The sequence below is a fragment of the Protomyctophum parallelum genome, assembly GCF_964188405.1.
Source record: "Protomyctophum parallelum genome assembly, chromosome: 1".
Lineage (NCBI taxonomy): Eukaryota > Metazoa > Chordata > Actinopteri > Myctophiformes > Myctophidae > Protomyctophum > Protomyctophum parallelum.
This window is the reverse complement of record NC_139697.1, coordinates 97,415,636-97,433,492: the sequence shown is the minus strand read 5'-3', so window position 1 is coordinate 97,433,492 and position 17,857 is coordinate 97,415,636. Positions and strand designations below refer to the sequence as shown.

The following is a 17,857-nucleotide window of genomic DNA, read 5'->3' as shown; positions in this document are numbered from 1 at the left end:
CTAGAAGGATGGTGTGTGTGTCGTTGCCAATATGCCTCTCTCCACTGCTCTGCTGTCTCCGGCTCGCTGTCTTGTCGTGAACAATACATCACCGCTGCCTCGCAGAAACCTCTCGTCTCCTGTTGTGTTTTCTCCTAAGTCAGCGCCCGACTTGATCACACTACGGTGTTTTCACAAAAAAGCAGCAAAAGCAAGTAGCAGATCTTACAAGCTCAAAACGCGTCGCTTCGCGCCGCGTTTTGAGCTTGTAAGATCTGCTACTTTTGAATGTTTGAATCGTGAAAAGTCGCAGTCTTTTTTTTTTTGGGGGGGGGGGGACGGGACATATGAGGTTGTCCAGCCGTCAGAGAGGCGACAGCCTCACTGCATGGTGATGTAGATGCAGTAGTTTCTTCTCACCTTTCACTGCAGGGTTTAGAAATAAAAAAAAACATATTCGCACACAAAGGTATAGCAGTGAGTGTGTTTATTTTCAGACATTATGTGGAATGCAAAAGAAGAAAAAGAAAAGATAGCGTACATGTGCTGACTGCTGTGTTTTTGGATCAGTGTGTGTGTGTGTGTGTGTGTGTGTGGGGGGGGGGGGGGTTGACAGTCACACTTTGTAAGAGAGGTGTGTGGACTCTGGAGGCCTTGTTACAGCATTGCGTGTGCGCACGTGCGTGCATGTGTGTGCAGTGCACTTGCACTTGCATCTTTGAATATATATTCTGTCACAGCAAACGTTTTTAACGCGTATCTTTCATGCTTCTGGGGGTTGTCCCTGGAACAAAATAGTTTGAGATGACGGGGGGGCGGGGGGGGGGGGGGGGGGGGTCTGTGGCCAAATAGGGTACATGTCATTCTGGGGGTCTTTGACATGAAAAGGTTTGAGAACCACTGACATACATTAATTTTTTATTTTCAAAACTTAGATTCAGAAGAAGACATTCAGTAGAATCTGATCTCAGGTCTCAATGTGTTAATAACTTAACCCATTTTAGGCACAAACCCCTTTTGGTGTTGGCATCATGTCGTGCTTTAGCTATTGAAAAATAGCAGATCTACAAGCTCATAGCGCGCCACCGAGTGGCGCGCTACGAGCTTGTAGGTCTGCTATTTTTTGAAAAATCGAAGAGCGACTGACATAGAAGATTTTTTTTTGGAATCTGATCTCAGGTCAGAATGGAAAACTGTCAGTATGTAGAAGACATTTTTAGAATCTTATCTCAGGTCAGAATGTGTTAAAGGTTTTATGACATTCATTTTCATTTCTTTTTCTTTTTCTTTTTTCTTTTAGGTTTTATGACCTCAATTACACCCAAAAAACCTGAACTTTTAACATTCAGTGGATTTTCTGTGGTCTGAAGTTTTCTTTGGGGTTTGGAAGCCTTTTGAGCTACAATGAAAACAGGCAACACAGTGAAACAGTGACATCTGCTGGCAAATCCCATTGACATGGGATTTGCAGTAAGTGATGTCACTTACTGCCGGCAAATCAGAGCACCTGTTTGAGCCAGAAAACCCCAGATCACAGAAAATCTACTGAATGTTAAAAGTTCATGTTTTTTGGGTGCAATTGAGATTAGAAAACCTAAAAAAAACAAGAACAATTCCAAAACCTTTTTTAATGTCACAATCCCTTTAATAACCGTCGTTGCCTCTTGTCCTCTATAATAATAATAATAATAATAATAATAATAATATCTTGTCCTCTGTCTCCTCACAGGGTAATTCTCCTCCGGTGGTGAACACTGACACACTGGACGGATCTCCTTACGTAAGTACAGTATATATACAGTATACTGCTGCTACTGTACTGCTCTTCTGTTCTCTAAGTACAGTATACTGCTGCTGTACAGATGTACCTGTTCTGTTCTCTTCACCGCAATGGAGATATGTGGTCTATAACTTTTATAACTTACAGTATGCAAGTACTGCTGCTGTACAGATGTACCTGTTCTGTTCTCTTCACCGCAATGGAGATATGTGGTCTATAACTTTTATAACTTACAGTATGCAAGTACTGCTGCTGTACAGGTGTACCTCTTTCTCCTCTCCTCTCCTCTCCTCTCCTCTCCTCTCCTCTCCTCTCCTCTCCTCTCCTCTCCTCTCCTCTCCTCTCCTCTCCTCTCCTCTCCTCTCCTCTCCTCTCCTCTCCTCTCCTCTCCCCTCCCCTCCCCCTCCCCCTCCCCTCCTCTCCTCTCAGTAAGACAGCCCTCCCCCTATCCACAAGGAGGAGCAGTGCACCAAAGCATTATGGGAATTGTAGTCCAGGAAGGAAGTGAGCCCCGTGTCCATGACATCAGAGACACTGGGCTCACTGCTAAAATATCTAAAAACACATAATACACACATAAAGACCCTCAGGAATTAAGTGTTCTATATCGTCTAAACGTCATTAGCATATCAGTGTACTTTCTTGTTCCTACACGATTTCTACTTGTTGTATGTTTAAAGGTATATTCTGTGATTTCACTCAAAAAACCTTAGGTTTCGTTTTTGGCTGGGACCTAAGCCTTTCATCCAATCAGGATAGAGAGCCAAAAACGAAACCTAAGGTTTTTTGACCCCCAGGGGTTAACTGGGGACAGGGAGGAACTCCTTATATGGTCAGCACACTCTATAGTAGAGAGGATTATCACAACAAAACAAAAAAAATAAGTGATATTTGAATTAAGTCAAATCACTGAATATACCTTTAATACTCGTATACCTTGAAGAAGGCTTCAGGTTGTTGTCCTACTGTACATACAGTATGCTAAAACCACTTTGGCTAGCAGTGTGTGCCTCCACCACTCCTTGTCCCTTTGGCTAGCAGTGTGTGCCTCCACCACTCCTTGTCCCTTTGGCTAGCAGTGTGTGCCTCCACCACTCCTTGTCCCTTTGGCTAGCAGTGTGTGCCTCCACCACTCCTTGTCCCTTTGGCTAGCAGTGTGTGCCTCCACCACTCCTTGTCCCTTTGGCTAGCAGTGTGTGCCTCCACCACTCCTTGTCCCTTTGGCTAGCAGTGTGTGCCTCCACCACTCCTTGTCCCTTTGGCTAGCAGTGTGTGCCTCCACCACTCCTTGTCCCTTTGGCTAGCAGTGTGTGCCTCCACCACTCCTTGTCCCTTTGGCTAGCAGTGTGTGCCTCCACCACTCCTTGTCCCTTTGGCTAGCAGTGTGTGCCTCCACCACTCCTTGTCCCTTTGGCTATAGCAGTGTGTGCCTCCTCCACTCCTTGTCCCTTTGGCTAGCAGTGTGTGCCTCCACCACTCCTTGTCCCTTTGGCTATAGCAGTGTGTGCCTCCTCCACTCCTTGTCCCTTTGGCTATAGCAGTGTGTGCCTCCACCACTCCTTGTCCCTTTGGCTATAGCAGTGTGTGCCTCCACCACTCCTTGTCCCTTTGGCTAGCAGTGTGTGCCTCCACCACTCCTTGTCCCTTTGGCTAGCAGTGTGTGCCTCCTCCACTCCTTGTCCCTTTGGCTAGCAGTGTGTGCCTCCACCACTCCTTGTCCCTTTGGCTAGCAGTGTGTGCCTCCACCTTGTCCCTTTGGCTAGCAGTGTGTGCCTCCACCTTGTCCCTTTGGCTAGCAGTGTGTGCCTCCACCACTCCTTGTCCCTTTGGCTAGCAGTGTGTGCCTCCACCTTGTCCCTTTGGCTAGCAGTGTGTGCCTCCTCCACTCCTTGTCCCTTTGGCTAGCAGTGTGTGCCTCCTCCACTCCTTGTCCCTTTGGCTAGCAGTGTGTGCCTCCTCCACTCCTTGTCCCTTTGGCTAGCAGTGTGTGCCTCCACCACTCCTTGTCCCTTTGGCTATAGCAGTGTGTGCCTCCACCACTCCTTGTCCCTTTGGCTAGCAGTGTGTGCCTCCACCACTCCTTGTCCCTTTGGCTAGCAGTGTGTGCCTCCACCACTCCTTGTCCCTTTGGCTAGCAGTGTGTGCCTCCACCACTCCTTGTCCCTTTGGCTAGCAGTGTGTGCCTCCACCACTCCTTGTCCCTTTGGCTAGCAGTGTGTGCCTCCACCTTGTCCCTTTGGCTAGCAGTGTGTGCCTCCACCACTCCTTGTCCCTTTGGCTAGCAGTGTGTGCCTCCACCACTCCTTGTCCCTTTGGCTAGCAGTGTGTGCCTCCACCACTCCTTGTCCCTTTGGCTAGCAGTGTGTGCCTCCACCACTCCTTGTCCCTTTGGCTATAGCAGTGTGTGCCTCCTCCACTCCTTGTCCCTTTGGCTAGCAGTGTGTGCCTCCACCACTCCTTGTCCCTTTGGCTATAGCAGTGTGTGCCTCCTCCACTCCTTGTCCCTTTGGCTATAGCAGTGTGTGCCTCCTCCACTCCTTGTCCCTTTGGCTATAGCAGTGTGTGCCTCCACCACTCCTTGTCCCTTTGGCTATAGCAGTGTGTGCCTCCACCACTCCTTGTCCCTTTGGCTAGCAGTGTGTGCCTCCACCACTCCTTGTCCCTTTGGCTAGCAGTGTGTGCCTCCTCCACTCCTTGTCCCTTTGGCTAGCAGTGTGTGCCTCCACCACTCCTTGTCCCTTTGGCTAGCAGTGTGTGCCTCCACCTTGTCCCTTTGGCTAGCAGTGTGTGCCTCCACCTTGTCCCTTTGGCTAGCAGTGTGTGCCTCCACCACTCCTTGTCCCTTTGGCTAGCAGTGTGTGCCTCCACCTTGTCCCTTTGGCTAGCAGTGTGTGCCTCCTCCACTCCTTGTCCCTTTGGCTAGCAGTGTGTGCCTCCTCCACTCCTTGTCCCTTTGGCTAGCAGTGTGTGCCTCCACCACTCCTTGTCCCTTTGGCTAGCAGTGTGTGCCTCCACCACTCCTTGTCCCTTTGGCTATAGCAGTGTGTGCCTCCACCACTCCTTGTCCCTTTGGCTAGCAGTGTGTGCCTCCACCACTCCTTGTCCCTTTGGCTATAGCAGTGTGTGCCTCCACCACTCCTTGTCCCTTTGGCTAGCAGTGTGTGCCTCCACCACTCCTTGTCCCTTTGGCTAGCAGTGTGTGCCTCCACCTTGTCCCTTTGGCTAGCAGTGTGTGCCTCCACCACTCCTTGTCCCTTTGGCTAGCAGTGTGTGCCTCCTCCACTCCTTGTCCCTTTGGCTAGCAGTGTGTGCCTCCTCCACTCCTTGTCCCTTTGGCTAGCAGTGTGTGCCTCCACCACTCCTTGTCCCTTTGGCTAGCAGTGTGTGCCTCCACCACTCCTTGTCCCTTTGGCTAGCAGTGTGTGCCTCCACCACTCCTTGTCCCTTTGGCTAGCAGTGTGTGCCTCCACCACTCCTTGTCCCTTTGGCTAGCAGTGTGTGCCTCCACCACTCCTTGTCCCTTTGGCTAGCAGTGTGTGCCTCCTCCACTCCTTGTCCCTTGAAGACTACTATTCTCCCGTTCACACACGGCACCACTACAAGGTCTTTTAGTGTGCGTAGCATTCTTGTGCACGGAGTATGATTAATAAAAAGAGCGAGCAAACTAGAGCAAAACAGACGATACATAAAATAACCAAATGCACACAAAAAAAGACATTTAATGCATTATTAACCCATTCTGAACGGGAACCCATTTTGGTGTTAGCATCATGTTATGCTTTAGCTATATTTAAAAATAGCAGATCTACAAGCTCATAGCGCGCCACCGAGTGGCGCGCTACGAGCTTGTAGGTCTGCTATTTTTGAAAAAATCGAAAGAACGACTGACATTTTAGAATCTGATCTCAGGTCAGAATGGTTAATCAGACCAGTGTGTGTCCAGTGGAAAACCTCGTATGAATCTGATCTCAGGTCAGAATGGGTTGATCAGACCAGTGTGTGTCCAGTGGAAAACCTCGTATGAATCTGATCTCAGGTCAGAATGGGTTGATCAGACCAGTGTGTGTCCAGTGGAAAACCTCGTATGAATCTGATCTCAGGTCAGAATGGGTTAAAAAAAACACATCCCTTTATAGAGCTCGTCTATAGGGCCACGAACACAAAGACATGAGGACGAGTTGTTGACTGGAAACGCGTAGCCTGAGTATAGTCTCGTGTTTTTTTAACGCCATTTTTTCCTTTCTTTCCCAACAACAGGTCAACGGGACAGAGGGGGAGATCGAGTACGAGGAGATCACTCTGGAGAGGGTGAGTCTTTTCTTTCTGATACGTAACAGCCATAGACTGTAGAAAATATGGACAACGCGTTCCCCGGGTCTAACATGAATGTAAAATGAAGCCTGAAATCCCTTGCATTCTAATGCACTGTAAGTCGCCATCTTTCTTGATCCGTTCTGGTCCAGCTGAGCCATTGGCTGGCCCAGACAACGAGGCGGGACTTCCCCCCCTTCTTCTCCGTTGGTTTTTATTTTTACTCGAGTGGGAAGGGAATCCCGATCATAGACTGTAACGGTAGCCACGCCCCTCAGAACATACGCGACTTTATGGTAATTTCTTTTATAAATGGGACCATAATTTTCCAAAAAGAATATTATGACATGAGAAATGAGACTTTAAACTAGTGACTGGAAGCAGAAAGTATTCATGACCATGTTTATTAAGGTAATACAGTCTAGGTGAAGTTGGGCCCAAATACATGGAGCTATGGGGCTTTTTGGGTCCACTCCAGCGCCACAACAGGCCATTATATGAACTTTCAGGAAGTCCCGATTTCAAAAGAGGCTTCATGAAATATCTGGCTGACTGCCCCCCTGGTAACAGCACACCTTCATCAAAATAATGTTTCACCCTGCTATCCTGTTGTATTTATGGTATTTCTACTGTGTGTGTGTGTGTGTGTGTGTGTGTGTGTGTGTGTGTGTGTGCGTGTGCGTGTGCGTGTGCGTGTGCGTGTGCGTGTGCGTGCGTTGCAGGGTAACTCGGGCCTGGGCTTCAGCATAGCGGGGGGAACAGACAACCCTCACGTGGGAGACGACCCCAGCATCTTCATCACCAAGATCATCCCGGGGGGCGCCGCCGCTCAAGATGGACGCCTCAGGTACACACACACACACACGCACACACACACGCACACACACACACGCACACACACACACGCACACACACACGCACACACACACACGCACACACACACACGCACACACACACACACACGCACGCACACACACACACACACACACACACACACACATGCACACACAATTCAATTTCAATTCAATTCAAAGGGCTTTATTGGCATGAGAAAACATACGTTTACATTGCCAAAGCAGAACGAACAATACAACAATACAGCAATACAATCAAAACAAAAATGATGTATATTGAAGGTCAGGATCTTCAATAGATCAACTTCTATGTACCAAGATCACTCGATGCAGGTATAGTGCAGGAATATACACAATGATTAGTCTTTAGGGTGGTTGTGTTCCACTCACACTTGAATGAATGAGCGGTAGATGTTAGATTCATCACCCGGGGTTTGTATCCAAGGGTATAGGACGACGTGAAAGTTATATGGATTTGGCCGCTTTTAAATCAACTCGTGGATTTAGTTGACAGGTTCCCTGCGACTATCAGTCAACTAAGAGTTTGTGTGTGCAGTCGATTGACAGACAGCCCTGCTGCGAATAACAGAATAATAATGACACCAGGTCATGGATTATGTGTCTCCATCCCTGATGAATACCACGCCACGGGCATGTGATTACAATACATTAACCGGTCCGATATGCACCTCAGTTCATGATGACACCATAAGGGACAATGTGAGAGATATGTACAGTAAGTACGGTCAGGGAACGGTACGCGGTACGAGGTAGAGCGGCTGCTTGGGAAGGTTCCTGGTTCCATCCCTGTGGGCTCCCCCAGAGCTATAGTGTCCAAAGTGTCCTTGAGCAAGACGCTGAACACCTAATTGCTCCCGATGTGCAGGTCGGTGCCTTGCATGGTTTCCTCTGCCGCCATCGGTGTGTGTGTGTGTGTGTGTGTGTGTGTGTGTGTGTGTGTGTGTGTGTGTGTGTGTGTGTGTGTGTGTGTGTGTGTGTGTGTGTGTGTGTGTGTGTGTGTGTGTGAGTGAATCGGTGAATGTACTGTAATGCACAATCTGTGTATAACGCCTTGTTAGTGTGCAAATGTAACCATGTATGAGTGATTTAATGGACAGACAGCACCACAACCCCTTCATACACACCAGAGGTTTGTGAGTGCGTTCGAGCGTCAAGAAGACTATACATGTGAAACAATTCCACCTCCCGTGTGAACAACCTTAAAACAAAACGCCATGGATGGATGGATGGATGGATGGATGCACGTCTCTGTTACAGTTGACCATTCCTGGAGGGGCTTTATTTTTATGTCTTTGCTTCATTGCACGATCCACCAACCCCCCCCCCCCCCCCCCCCCTATTTCTCGTACCATATTCTGACCAAAATGATATCATCTGTTGGGTCAAAACCTCCTTATCTACTGAAGAACTTTTCACATTTCACATTTTCTGCTATCCCTGCATGAGACGTATAGCCTAAATTAATTATCTCTTCTCTATGCAAATGACCAGCTGTAACATGGAACATGTCCAGACAACCCAGAGTCTGGGTCCGAGTCCACTTCAATTCGGCATAGAGTAGCGCAAACATCGATCACTCTCTGCTGATTTCTGATCGTCTGCACCTTTGTTAAATTGGCGCACACACGTACACACACACACACACACACACACACACACACACACACACACACACACACACACACACACACACACACACACACACCTCTATAACAATGGATCGCAAACTGTTTTAACTTCTATGTCAAGGACCCCCAAATTGACACTAATTAGCCCCGTGGACCCCCATTTGAAGAGATATGCCAGGGACCCCCATCAGAGAAGATGTTTATACGGCTCTAGCAGAGATTCTCAACCCGTTTAATTTCAGTTTGACATTAATTAGTCTACGGACCCCCAATGAATGGCATTTCTATCTCTGCGACCCCCAATTTATATTGTAAAATCTATGTTAATTCAATGGGTCCATTTGGTTCCATTTGTACTGCTTCTGCTTCAGAACCCCATTCTGAACGGGAACCCATTTTGGTGTTAGCATCATGTTATGCTTTAGCTATTTAAAAATAGCAGATCTACAAGCTCATAGCGCGCCACCGAGTGGCGCGATACGAGCTTGTAGGTCTGCTATTTTTGAAAAATCGAAGACCCACTGACAGAAACATAGCTTTATCAGAAAACTGTCAGGATGTAGAAGACGTTTATAGAATCTGATCTCAGGTCAGAATGGGCCAGAAAGAATCTGGGCTCTTTGTTGCGGAGGAGAGAACGTATTTGAGTGTTTTTTGTTGTTTTTTGTCATGTCAGAAAAACGCTTGTTCAACAGATTGCAATTGACTCAAATTCCACTTCAGTTTGTCACATCATTCTTTCCCACTGTGACAAATTCTCATCGTCCTTCTCCTCATGCAGTGACGGAGAATAAATCTGAACTCTGGCGGGGGTACATGGGTTGACACTGTTCGTCTGCAGATGGTAGAGCAGGGGTGGGCAACTGGCGGCCCGGGGGCCACATGCGGCCCCCACCTTCACTTAATGCGGCCCACAGGTTAATGTCAGAATACTGATATAGTATTGATTTCAGCTGTTTACAATTCCAAACCCGACTAGTATTAAATGACTAGTACTTAATGACTAGTATTAAAATGTTATTGTCTTTTTGTAGTTATGTTAACAGTTCATAAAGTTAACATAGCTATAACTAAATGCATTTGAAATGCAATAAAAAGGTTACTTTTCAGGATTCTAATTCAAAAATATCAAAAGATTATTCAGGTTTTCAATTCAAATATAGCAAAAATAGCCGATCTACAAGCTCAAAACGTGTCGCAGCGCGACGCGTTTTGAGCTTGTAGATCGGCTATTTTTGCTACGACAGTAACATGCACTGTGGCCCCCTCTGGAGTGAGTGTGGAAATATATTGGCCCTCGCCATCGTCAAAGTTGCCCACCCCTGTTGTAGAGTGATTGATGTTTGAGTTGGAGTGGCATAGGAATATCATTCTTTGGCTAGAATTGATCGGAATGTTAGGGGGGGGGGGCGGGGGGGGGTCACAAACCATAATCCGTGCATGATCAGCTGTACCGTTCAAACATTGGAAGTTATAGCAACATGACGCCTGACACTTGTCACTGACTGCACTCAAACTTTGAGCACGCCGCCACTGACACAGTGAAGTGTCAATCAATCATTATGCTTTGTTTTTGTATCTCACTTGTCTCTGCCCTGAATTCATGTTGTGTTTAAATGGAAGAAAAAAAAGGTTATTGTTGCTGATAAACAGTTCCTCCCTGTGCTTTTTTGAACCCTCAAACTTTTCATTGTTTGACACAGGGGTGAAAAATGGGTTACAACATCGTGGGATAAAAAAATTATATATAAATAAATAAAACTCAAACTTTTCATTTATAGTCTCTGTCGACTGGAAAGCTGTACAAACGTCAAGAACCGTTACTTTTCAGGGTTCAAATAAAGTAGCAAAATGACACAAATACAAGCTGAAAATGTGTCTCTTTGCATTTTTTTTCACGAGGCCCAGAATATGGACACTAGGGTGCGTCAGCAGCACCCTAAACAGGTAGTGCTATTGTTAGTAGGAATAAACACTGAAGTGTACCAAGAAAGGAGCCGAACCAAATGTCTACACAAACAAGGAGGTGGTCATGTGTCTCCCAGAGGCAGAAACAACAGGGAGGATATCTTCCCAGATTGGGGACACACACGGTGAAGTGGAGCGGGGGGGGGAAGGGGTTGTCAGGATTCCCCAGCCAGTCATGCAGCGCTATAAGCATGGCAGTGTTGACTGCTCCATATTATCTTCTGTAGTATACTTCTATATTTATACCGCCATCATTCTCTGCTCTGCCACAAAACGAGGTCGTTGATGTTGTTGTTGTTGTTCTTGTTGTTGTTGTTGTTACCAGGGAAGTGCACACATGTACATCAAAGGGGGCTTCAGCCCCTGCCCCTTTTACCCCGTCTGTAAAACAACTGCCCTTTCCCAGACCACGAATGCAGCATTTACTACATGGTGAAAGAAATGCAAAATGCCACTCCTTTCCTTTTCAATGTCATATACAACAAAAGGCAGCATTCAGGAGAATTGCTTTTTTTTCCCGAAGTCTCCTGAACTTGAACGCAGCAATTTGCGTTTAAAGGGATGTGACATTAAAAAAAAGGTTTTGGAATTGTTCTTGTTTTTTTTAGGTTTTCTAATCTCAATTGCACCCAAAAAACATGAACTTTTAACATTCAGTAGATTTTCTGTGATCTGGGGTTTTCTGGCTCAAACAGGTGCTCTGATTTGCCGGCAGTAAGTGACATCACTTACTGCAAATCCCATATATGTCAATGGGATTTGCCAGTAGATGTCACTGTTTCACTGTGTTGCCTGTTTTCATTGTAGCTCAAAAGGCCCAAAAAAACCCAAAGAAAACTTCAGAAAATCCTTACAGAAAATCCACTGAATGTTCAAAGTTCAGGTTTTTTGGGTGTAATTGAGGTCATAAAACCTAAAAGAAAAAAGAAAAATAAATGAAAATGAATGTCATAAAACCTTTAACTAATTTGTCTCTAAATCTATGTCGTTGCACACCGCATCTCCAGTAGATAAAGAGTGCTGGGTTGCGCCTAAGCAACTAGTCGACTCGTAGACAAGTAAATCCACTAGTCGACCTTGTTGGTACTAGTGATAACTGGTACTTGTTGACTAATATTGATAAGAAGAAAAAAAGTCCTTGTAGATCTGCTATTTTCGCCATTTCTGTCCCAAAAAGTGCCCTCTTAACGCGCCTCTCTCTCTACCTCTCTCTCTCTAACGCTCTCTGCGCGTCCCTGTCTCGTTGTACTGTATGTGCGTCCGCAGCGTGAACGACTGCATCCTGTTTGTGAACGACGTGGACGTGCGCGAGGTGACGCACAGCCTGGCCGTGGAGGCGCTGAAGGAGGCCGGCGCCATCGTCAGACTCTACGTCCTCCGGAGGAAACCGGCCGCCGAGAAGGTCATGGAAATAAAGCTCATCAAGGGACCCAAAGGTGGGTGCTGGCTGCGTGTTCCCTCCTCCGCGTCATCAGTGCCCATACCCGAAGGCGGGGTTGGCGAAAGGGCCTTTCTGTGTGGAGTTTGCATGTTCTCCCCGTGTCCCCTAGGGTAGGTACCCTCACATGTTCTCCCCGTGTCCCCTAGGGTAGGTACCCTCACATGGTCTCCCCGTGTCCCCTAGGGTAGGTACCCTCACAAAAAACATACAGTAATCCTGGTCTCTAAACTGCCTCCCCCTGGCCAGCCGGGGCGCCTGATGGAGGGGAAAGGAACTGGTTGGAATAACGTGTTCCAGGGAAACTCCCCCCTGTCAGGTGTAAAGGAGCAACTTGGACACTCAGGCATGAAGGAAGCATGAGTTCAAGTCCGTTGCTCTCCCCTTTGTCCCCCATATATGGGGACTAGGTTGGTGGAGGGTGTGTAGAGCCCAGGATCACATTAGATGATTGGGTGGGTGGGTGGGTGGATGGATGGATGGGTGAGTGGGTGGGTGGGTGGGTGGATGGATGGATGGGTGGATGGGTGAGTGAGTGGGTGGGTGGGTGGGTGGCTGGATGGGTGGGTGGATGGGTGGATGGGTGAGTGAGTGGGTGGGTGGATGGGTGGATGGGTGGGTGGGTGGGTGGATGGGTGAGTGGGTGGGTGGATGGGTGGGTGGATGGGTGGGTGGGTGGGTGGGTGGGTGGGTGGGTGGGTGCATAGGGCAGCTCACAGAGTTTGTGTGCACATCTCAATGCCTATTTTCAGGCCAGGTGCTGGATGTCAGGCATCAAGGCAAACATCAAAGAAGAGGAAGAACATCAGTTTGTAGTGTCTGTCTGTCTGTCTGTCTGTCTGTCTGTCCGTTTATAATTGTTAGCTATCCGTTAGTTTGTCCGTTTTTTGGCAGGCATTTCATTGTTTTAACCCGGTTCATTCTGGTTATTTTTTGCATTCTATCCATAGACTGTTGAAAATATGGACAAAGCGTTCCCCGGGTCTAACATGAACGTAAAATGAAGCCTGAAATTCCTTGCACTCTAATGCACTGTAAGTCGCCATCTTTCTTGATCCGTTCTGGCCCAGCTGGCCCATTGGCTGGCCCAGACAACGAGGCGGGACTTCCCCCCTTCTTCTCCGTTGGTTTTTATTTTGACTCGAGTGGGTGGGGGATCCCGATCATAGACTGTAACGGTAGCCACGCCCCTCAGAACATACGCGACTTTATGGTAATTTCTTTTATAAATGGGACCATAATTTTCCAAAAAGAATATTATGACATTAGAAATGAGACTTTAAACTAGTGACTGGGAGCAGAAAGTATTCATGACCATGTTTATTAAGGTAATACAGTCTAGGTGAAGTTGGGCCCAAATACATGGGCCTCTATGGAGCTATGGGGCTTTTTGGGTCCAGTCCAAGGGGCCAGCTATGCACTCCAATGTTGAAGCGCTGGGCCCTAGTGGTAAGAGGAAGGACTGCAGGCGGACCCGTGGATTCTTGACGAGGAAACCCCGTGCAACCGAGCGCCCAATGTTAAAGCCCAGCTGCACTTCCGCATTTCCGGACTTCCGGACACCAAAATTTGGTGTCCAAATGCTGAATCAGCGAAAAAATTCGGAAATAGACGGTACTTCCGGCAGCCTTCCGGGTGCTTCAAAACGCCACTGAGCAACTTCCACTGACATGAATAGCGGAGGGGGCGGAGCTTCGCGCCAGTTTAGTCTCTATCCTTTTAATACTTTAATACAGTCCAGCGCCACAACAGGCCATTATATGAACTTTCAGGAAGTCCCGATTTCAAAAGAGGCTTCACGAAATATCTGGCTGACTCATAGAGTATATATATCTATAGAGAAGACACCCGAGTTCTCCTCCCATCCACTTGCATTGAGTTGCTCAAAAGCGCATGAGGCGGATTCACTCCTCCTTCCTGGTAGGAACAGAGTGCATTCTGGGACGGATTGCAATGACAAGTGGCCCCAAACACATGAATGCGCTGCCGTTGAACGCGCACGAGCGTCATCCGTCGTGAACGTGTACAATGATAGTCAACGGACAGCGCGTTCATGTGTTTGGGGCCAGGCTGCAATACCTTCATTCGGCCACTATGTCCATTTCGCCTCAGGGTTTCCTCTGGGTGCCTTCTCTATAAATATATATACTCTAAGGGCTGACTGCCCCCATGATTCTATCAATTTGTTAGTGGGATCAAACTGTTCCTGTTATGTCGTCCAAACTGTTACCGTGTTTGAAAGTAAAAGCTTTTAATGAAGTCACAACTTAATAATTCAGAGCATGTGTTACTTTACTGGCAGCATTACTTTGTCAAAGTCTCTCTCTCTCTCTCTCTCTCTCTCTGTGTGTGTCTGTGTGTCTCTAATTGGTTTAGGCAGCCGTACCCACACTTTATTGACTTGAGAGGTACTTTCAAAATAACTAGCTCAACAAGATCTACCCACCGAAAACATTGTTATTCCATTGCTGAAAATAGTTTTAACCCAATGCTGAAAATAGCTTTAATATGTACCTGAGGGGGGGGGGGGGGGGCTTTGGAGTCACATATAAGACAAATGCACTTGGAACGGGGACACAGAAACCCACGTTTGTGCACAGTAACACTCTGGAAAACTAAATGTGGCATGGCTTTGTGAGCATCTCTCTCTCTCTCTCTCTCTCTCTCTCTCTCTCTCTCTCTCTCTCTCTCTCTCTCTCTCTCTCTCTCTCTCTCTCTCTCTCGGGAACCAACACATACCAGGTGATAACAGCCTCTCTCTCTCTCTCTCTCTCTCTCTCTCTGTGTGTGTCTCTGTCTCTGTCTCTCTACCAGGCCTAGGGTTCAGCATTGCAGGGGGAGTAGGGAACCAGCACATACCAGGAGATAACAGCATCTATGTGACTAAGATCATCGAGGGCGGGGCCGCTCACAAAGACCAGCGCTTACAGATCGGGGACAAGATACTAGCGGTCAGTAACGCACGCACGGACGCACACACACACACACACGCATGCACGCATGCACAATTCAATTCAATTCAATCAAAGGCCTTTATTGGCATGAGAAAACATACGTTTACATTGCAAAAGCACAATACAACAATACAATCAAAACAAAAATGATATGTACATTTGGAGGTCAGAATCTTCAATAAATCAATTTCTATGTACCAAGATCACTCGATGCAGATAGTGCAGGAATACACACAATGATTAGTCTTTCGGGTGTTTGTTTTCCATTTGATGCGCTCGAGCGTGCGCACACACACACACACACACACACACACACACACACACACACACACACAGTTGTACACACATTGTGTATAGATAAATGATAGCTGTAATATGCTAATAGATGCATGTGTAGGACAGGATCAGGCTTTCACTGTGGGTCAGGAGAGCAATGCTGCCACCTTGTGGACGAAGGAAGGACTGCATGACAGTTAACTTCAAAATGGTGCTGGTTAGATCTTCATCTTCTATGTCTGCTTTCAGTGTGTCAGTCACAACGACACGATATGTCTGGAGACATCGACTGTAAATAGAGGCTATGCACATAGCCTGACCTAAGCAGAGACATTTCTGGTCTAGAGGGGCGGGTCGCGCCTCAGAAATGCGCGCACCCTGATTGGATCTCATCGATCTGTCCGTCACCCCCGGCCCCTCCTCTCCCCCCTAGTGCAGCGCTACGTCACATCATTTAGAGCGACGCCCACCCGGAAGGGTTGACTCCCACTTTTAGACTGGTTCAGCCCACGGCTTTTTCCAGGCTTTCATCTTTCGCGCAGACGAAATGAAAGCCTGGGTATCGAGGCTACTATGCACATGCATAAAAGTGAGTGGTAAAGTGAGCGTAACGTGTTTAATGGAATCAGCTTTGACTTTTCTGTTTGGATGTCTGGGCTGTCAAGGCCAGAAAGTCGTTGTTTTGCCACTCAGTTGGCGTTTATGCATAACTTCCACATATGATGATGCGTATTTGTATTTGCGTGTTGTGCAATTTATTTTAAGTTATTAATTATGTTAAGATTATTTGAAGTGGTCACACTAGCAACAACACACTAGCATGTTCAGTCTTCCAAAAAAAAACCCTTAAAGATGGAGTGGCACAATTGTTCCAGTTTTCCATGTGTCTATGAGGTGACAGTACTTCAGTAGCAGTGTTGGGCAGTAACGAGTTACTATAGTTACATATTTCTGTAATATTATTACTTTTTTCAGTAACGAGTAATATAACGAATTACTCTGCAGAAATAGTAATATAGTAACTATCGCCAAAACACGCTTCGTTACTTATTACTTTCACTTACAAATGAGCGTCATTTGTTTTGGATCATTCGTTCGGTTATGCACTCATAGTAGATGGTTGTTGCATGGCATGCAAAAATAGAACAGATCTACAAGCTATCAACGCGTAAAAACAGACGTGCGTTGTAGCTTGTAGGTTTTTGTTGGCCTGCACAGCCTGCGCACAGTTATGACGTAGCGTATGCGTCTGGGGTCTCGTCTCAGTCGCTTCACATCCAAAAAACAACAGAGACAGACAGAGACCATGACAGAGAAATGTATCGGTATTATTTTGCATTCTTGCCCGTCAAAGATGCCAAGTATAAAATCATTAGACACCCTGGAGTCGTTTTTATGTGCTATGGTGTATTAACTTTGAATTTAGGGTTCTTGGATATTTCATTTCACGTAAAAACCGCAATCTGGAATTTATTTCTTTATCAATATGGATACCTGTGTGTGTGTGTGTGTGTGTGTGTGTGTGTGTGTGTGTGTGTGTGTGTGTGTGTGTGTGTGTGTGTGTGTGTGTGTGTGTGTGTGTGTGTGTGTGTGTGTGTGTGTGTGTGTGTGTGTGTGTGTGTGTGTGTGTGTGTGTGTGGATTGTAGATTAGGATTTAGGCCTAACAATATTTTCGTTTTATTTTACATTTAATCCATGCACTGCTGGCATTCTGGCCCATACTGTACACTGTATTTAGACATGTCCTCAGACATGTCAGTAGGTGCAGATCAGATCTCTGATCATGCAGGCTGTGTGAGACTACACAACCAACCCTACCACTTCACCTAAACCCCTTAAATACTGCCTATAATCCTGACCCCGGGCTTTTACTGTGTAGTGTAACCTTAGCTCTAAAACAATCTTTTAATGTAGTGTAACCTTAGCTCTGAAACAGTGGTTTTCAACCAGTGGTCCTTGAGGGGGTTACCTCTGTAACCTCTGAGCTCTAAAACAACAATCTTATCCATGACAAAGAGCCTTCCCCCCCCATGGGACCAGAACCAGAACTATGTCCCTGTGAGGTCCCGTCTGAGTCTGACAGGTCTTACACCGACCTTGTGGGGAGGTTTTAGTCCCCATGTGGGTTAGTAAGTACTCACACACACACATACACACACACACACACACACACACACACACACACACACACGTCACACACACACAAATACACACGTCGTCGTCGCTGTCAAGGTGGAAATCTCATATGGATACAAATCAGCAGATCTACAAGCTCAAAACACACTTTTCTAGATTGTGGATCTGCCACTTTTGATGCTTTTGTGTGACGCTGTGGTACGATCCAGTAGGACGTGTGCCTGGTGTCTGTGTGTTCCATGATCATGTGCTCCTTATGGACCTTGTCCACGTCAGCATCCCCACCCGGTCTCTCTTAACCCATTCTGACCTGAGATCAGATTCATACGAGGTTTCCGCCGGACACACACTGGTCTGATGAACCCATTCTGACCTGAGATCAGATTCTAAAAATGTCAGTCGTTCTTCGATTTTTTTCAAAAATAGCAGACCTACAAGCTCGTATCGCGCCACTCGGTGGCGCGATATGAGCTTGTAGATCTGCTATTTTCAAATAGCTAAAGCATAACAT

General features: G+C 46.8%; 1 protein-coding gene across 1 annotated transcript in view; it reads left to right on the top strand.

Annotated features, from left to right (window-relative positions):
- Window positions 1-17,857, top strand: part of LOC310855755 (disks large homolog 4-like) — a gene marked incomplete at both ends in the record, with an annotated part of 202,944 nt that overhangs the window by 136,215 nt on the left and 48,872 nt on the right. The window contains 5 exons of the mRNA XM_083760883.1: window positions 1,709-1,759; window positions 6,017-6,067; window positions 6,793-6,917; window positions 11,808-11,977; window positions 14,794-14,930. Of these exons, the coding sequence (XP_083617009.1) occupies window positions 1,709-1,759; window positions 6,017-6,067; window positions 6,793-6,917; window positions 11,808-11,977; window positions 14,794-14,930 (534 nt within the window). The remainder of the gene's footprint in view (window positions 1-1,708; window positions 1,760-6,016; window positions 6,068-6,792; window positions 6,918-11,807; window positions 11,978-14,793; window positions 14,931-17,857) is intronic.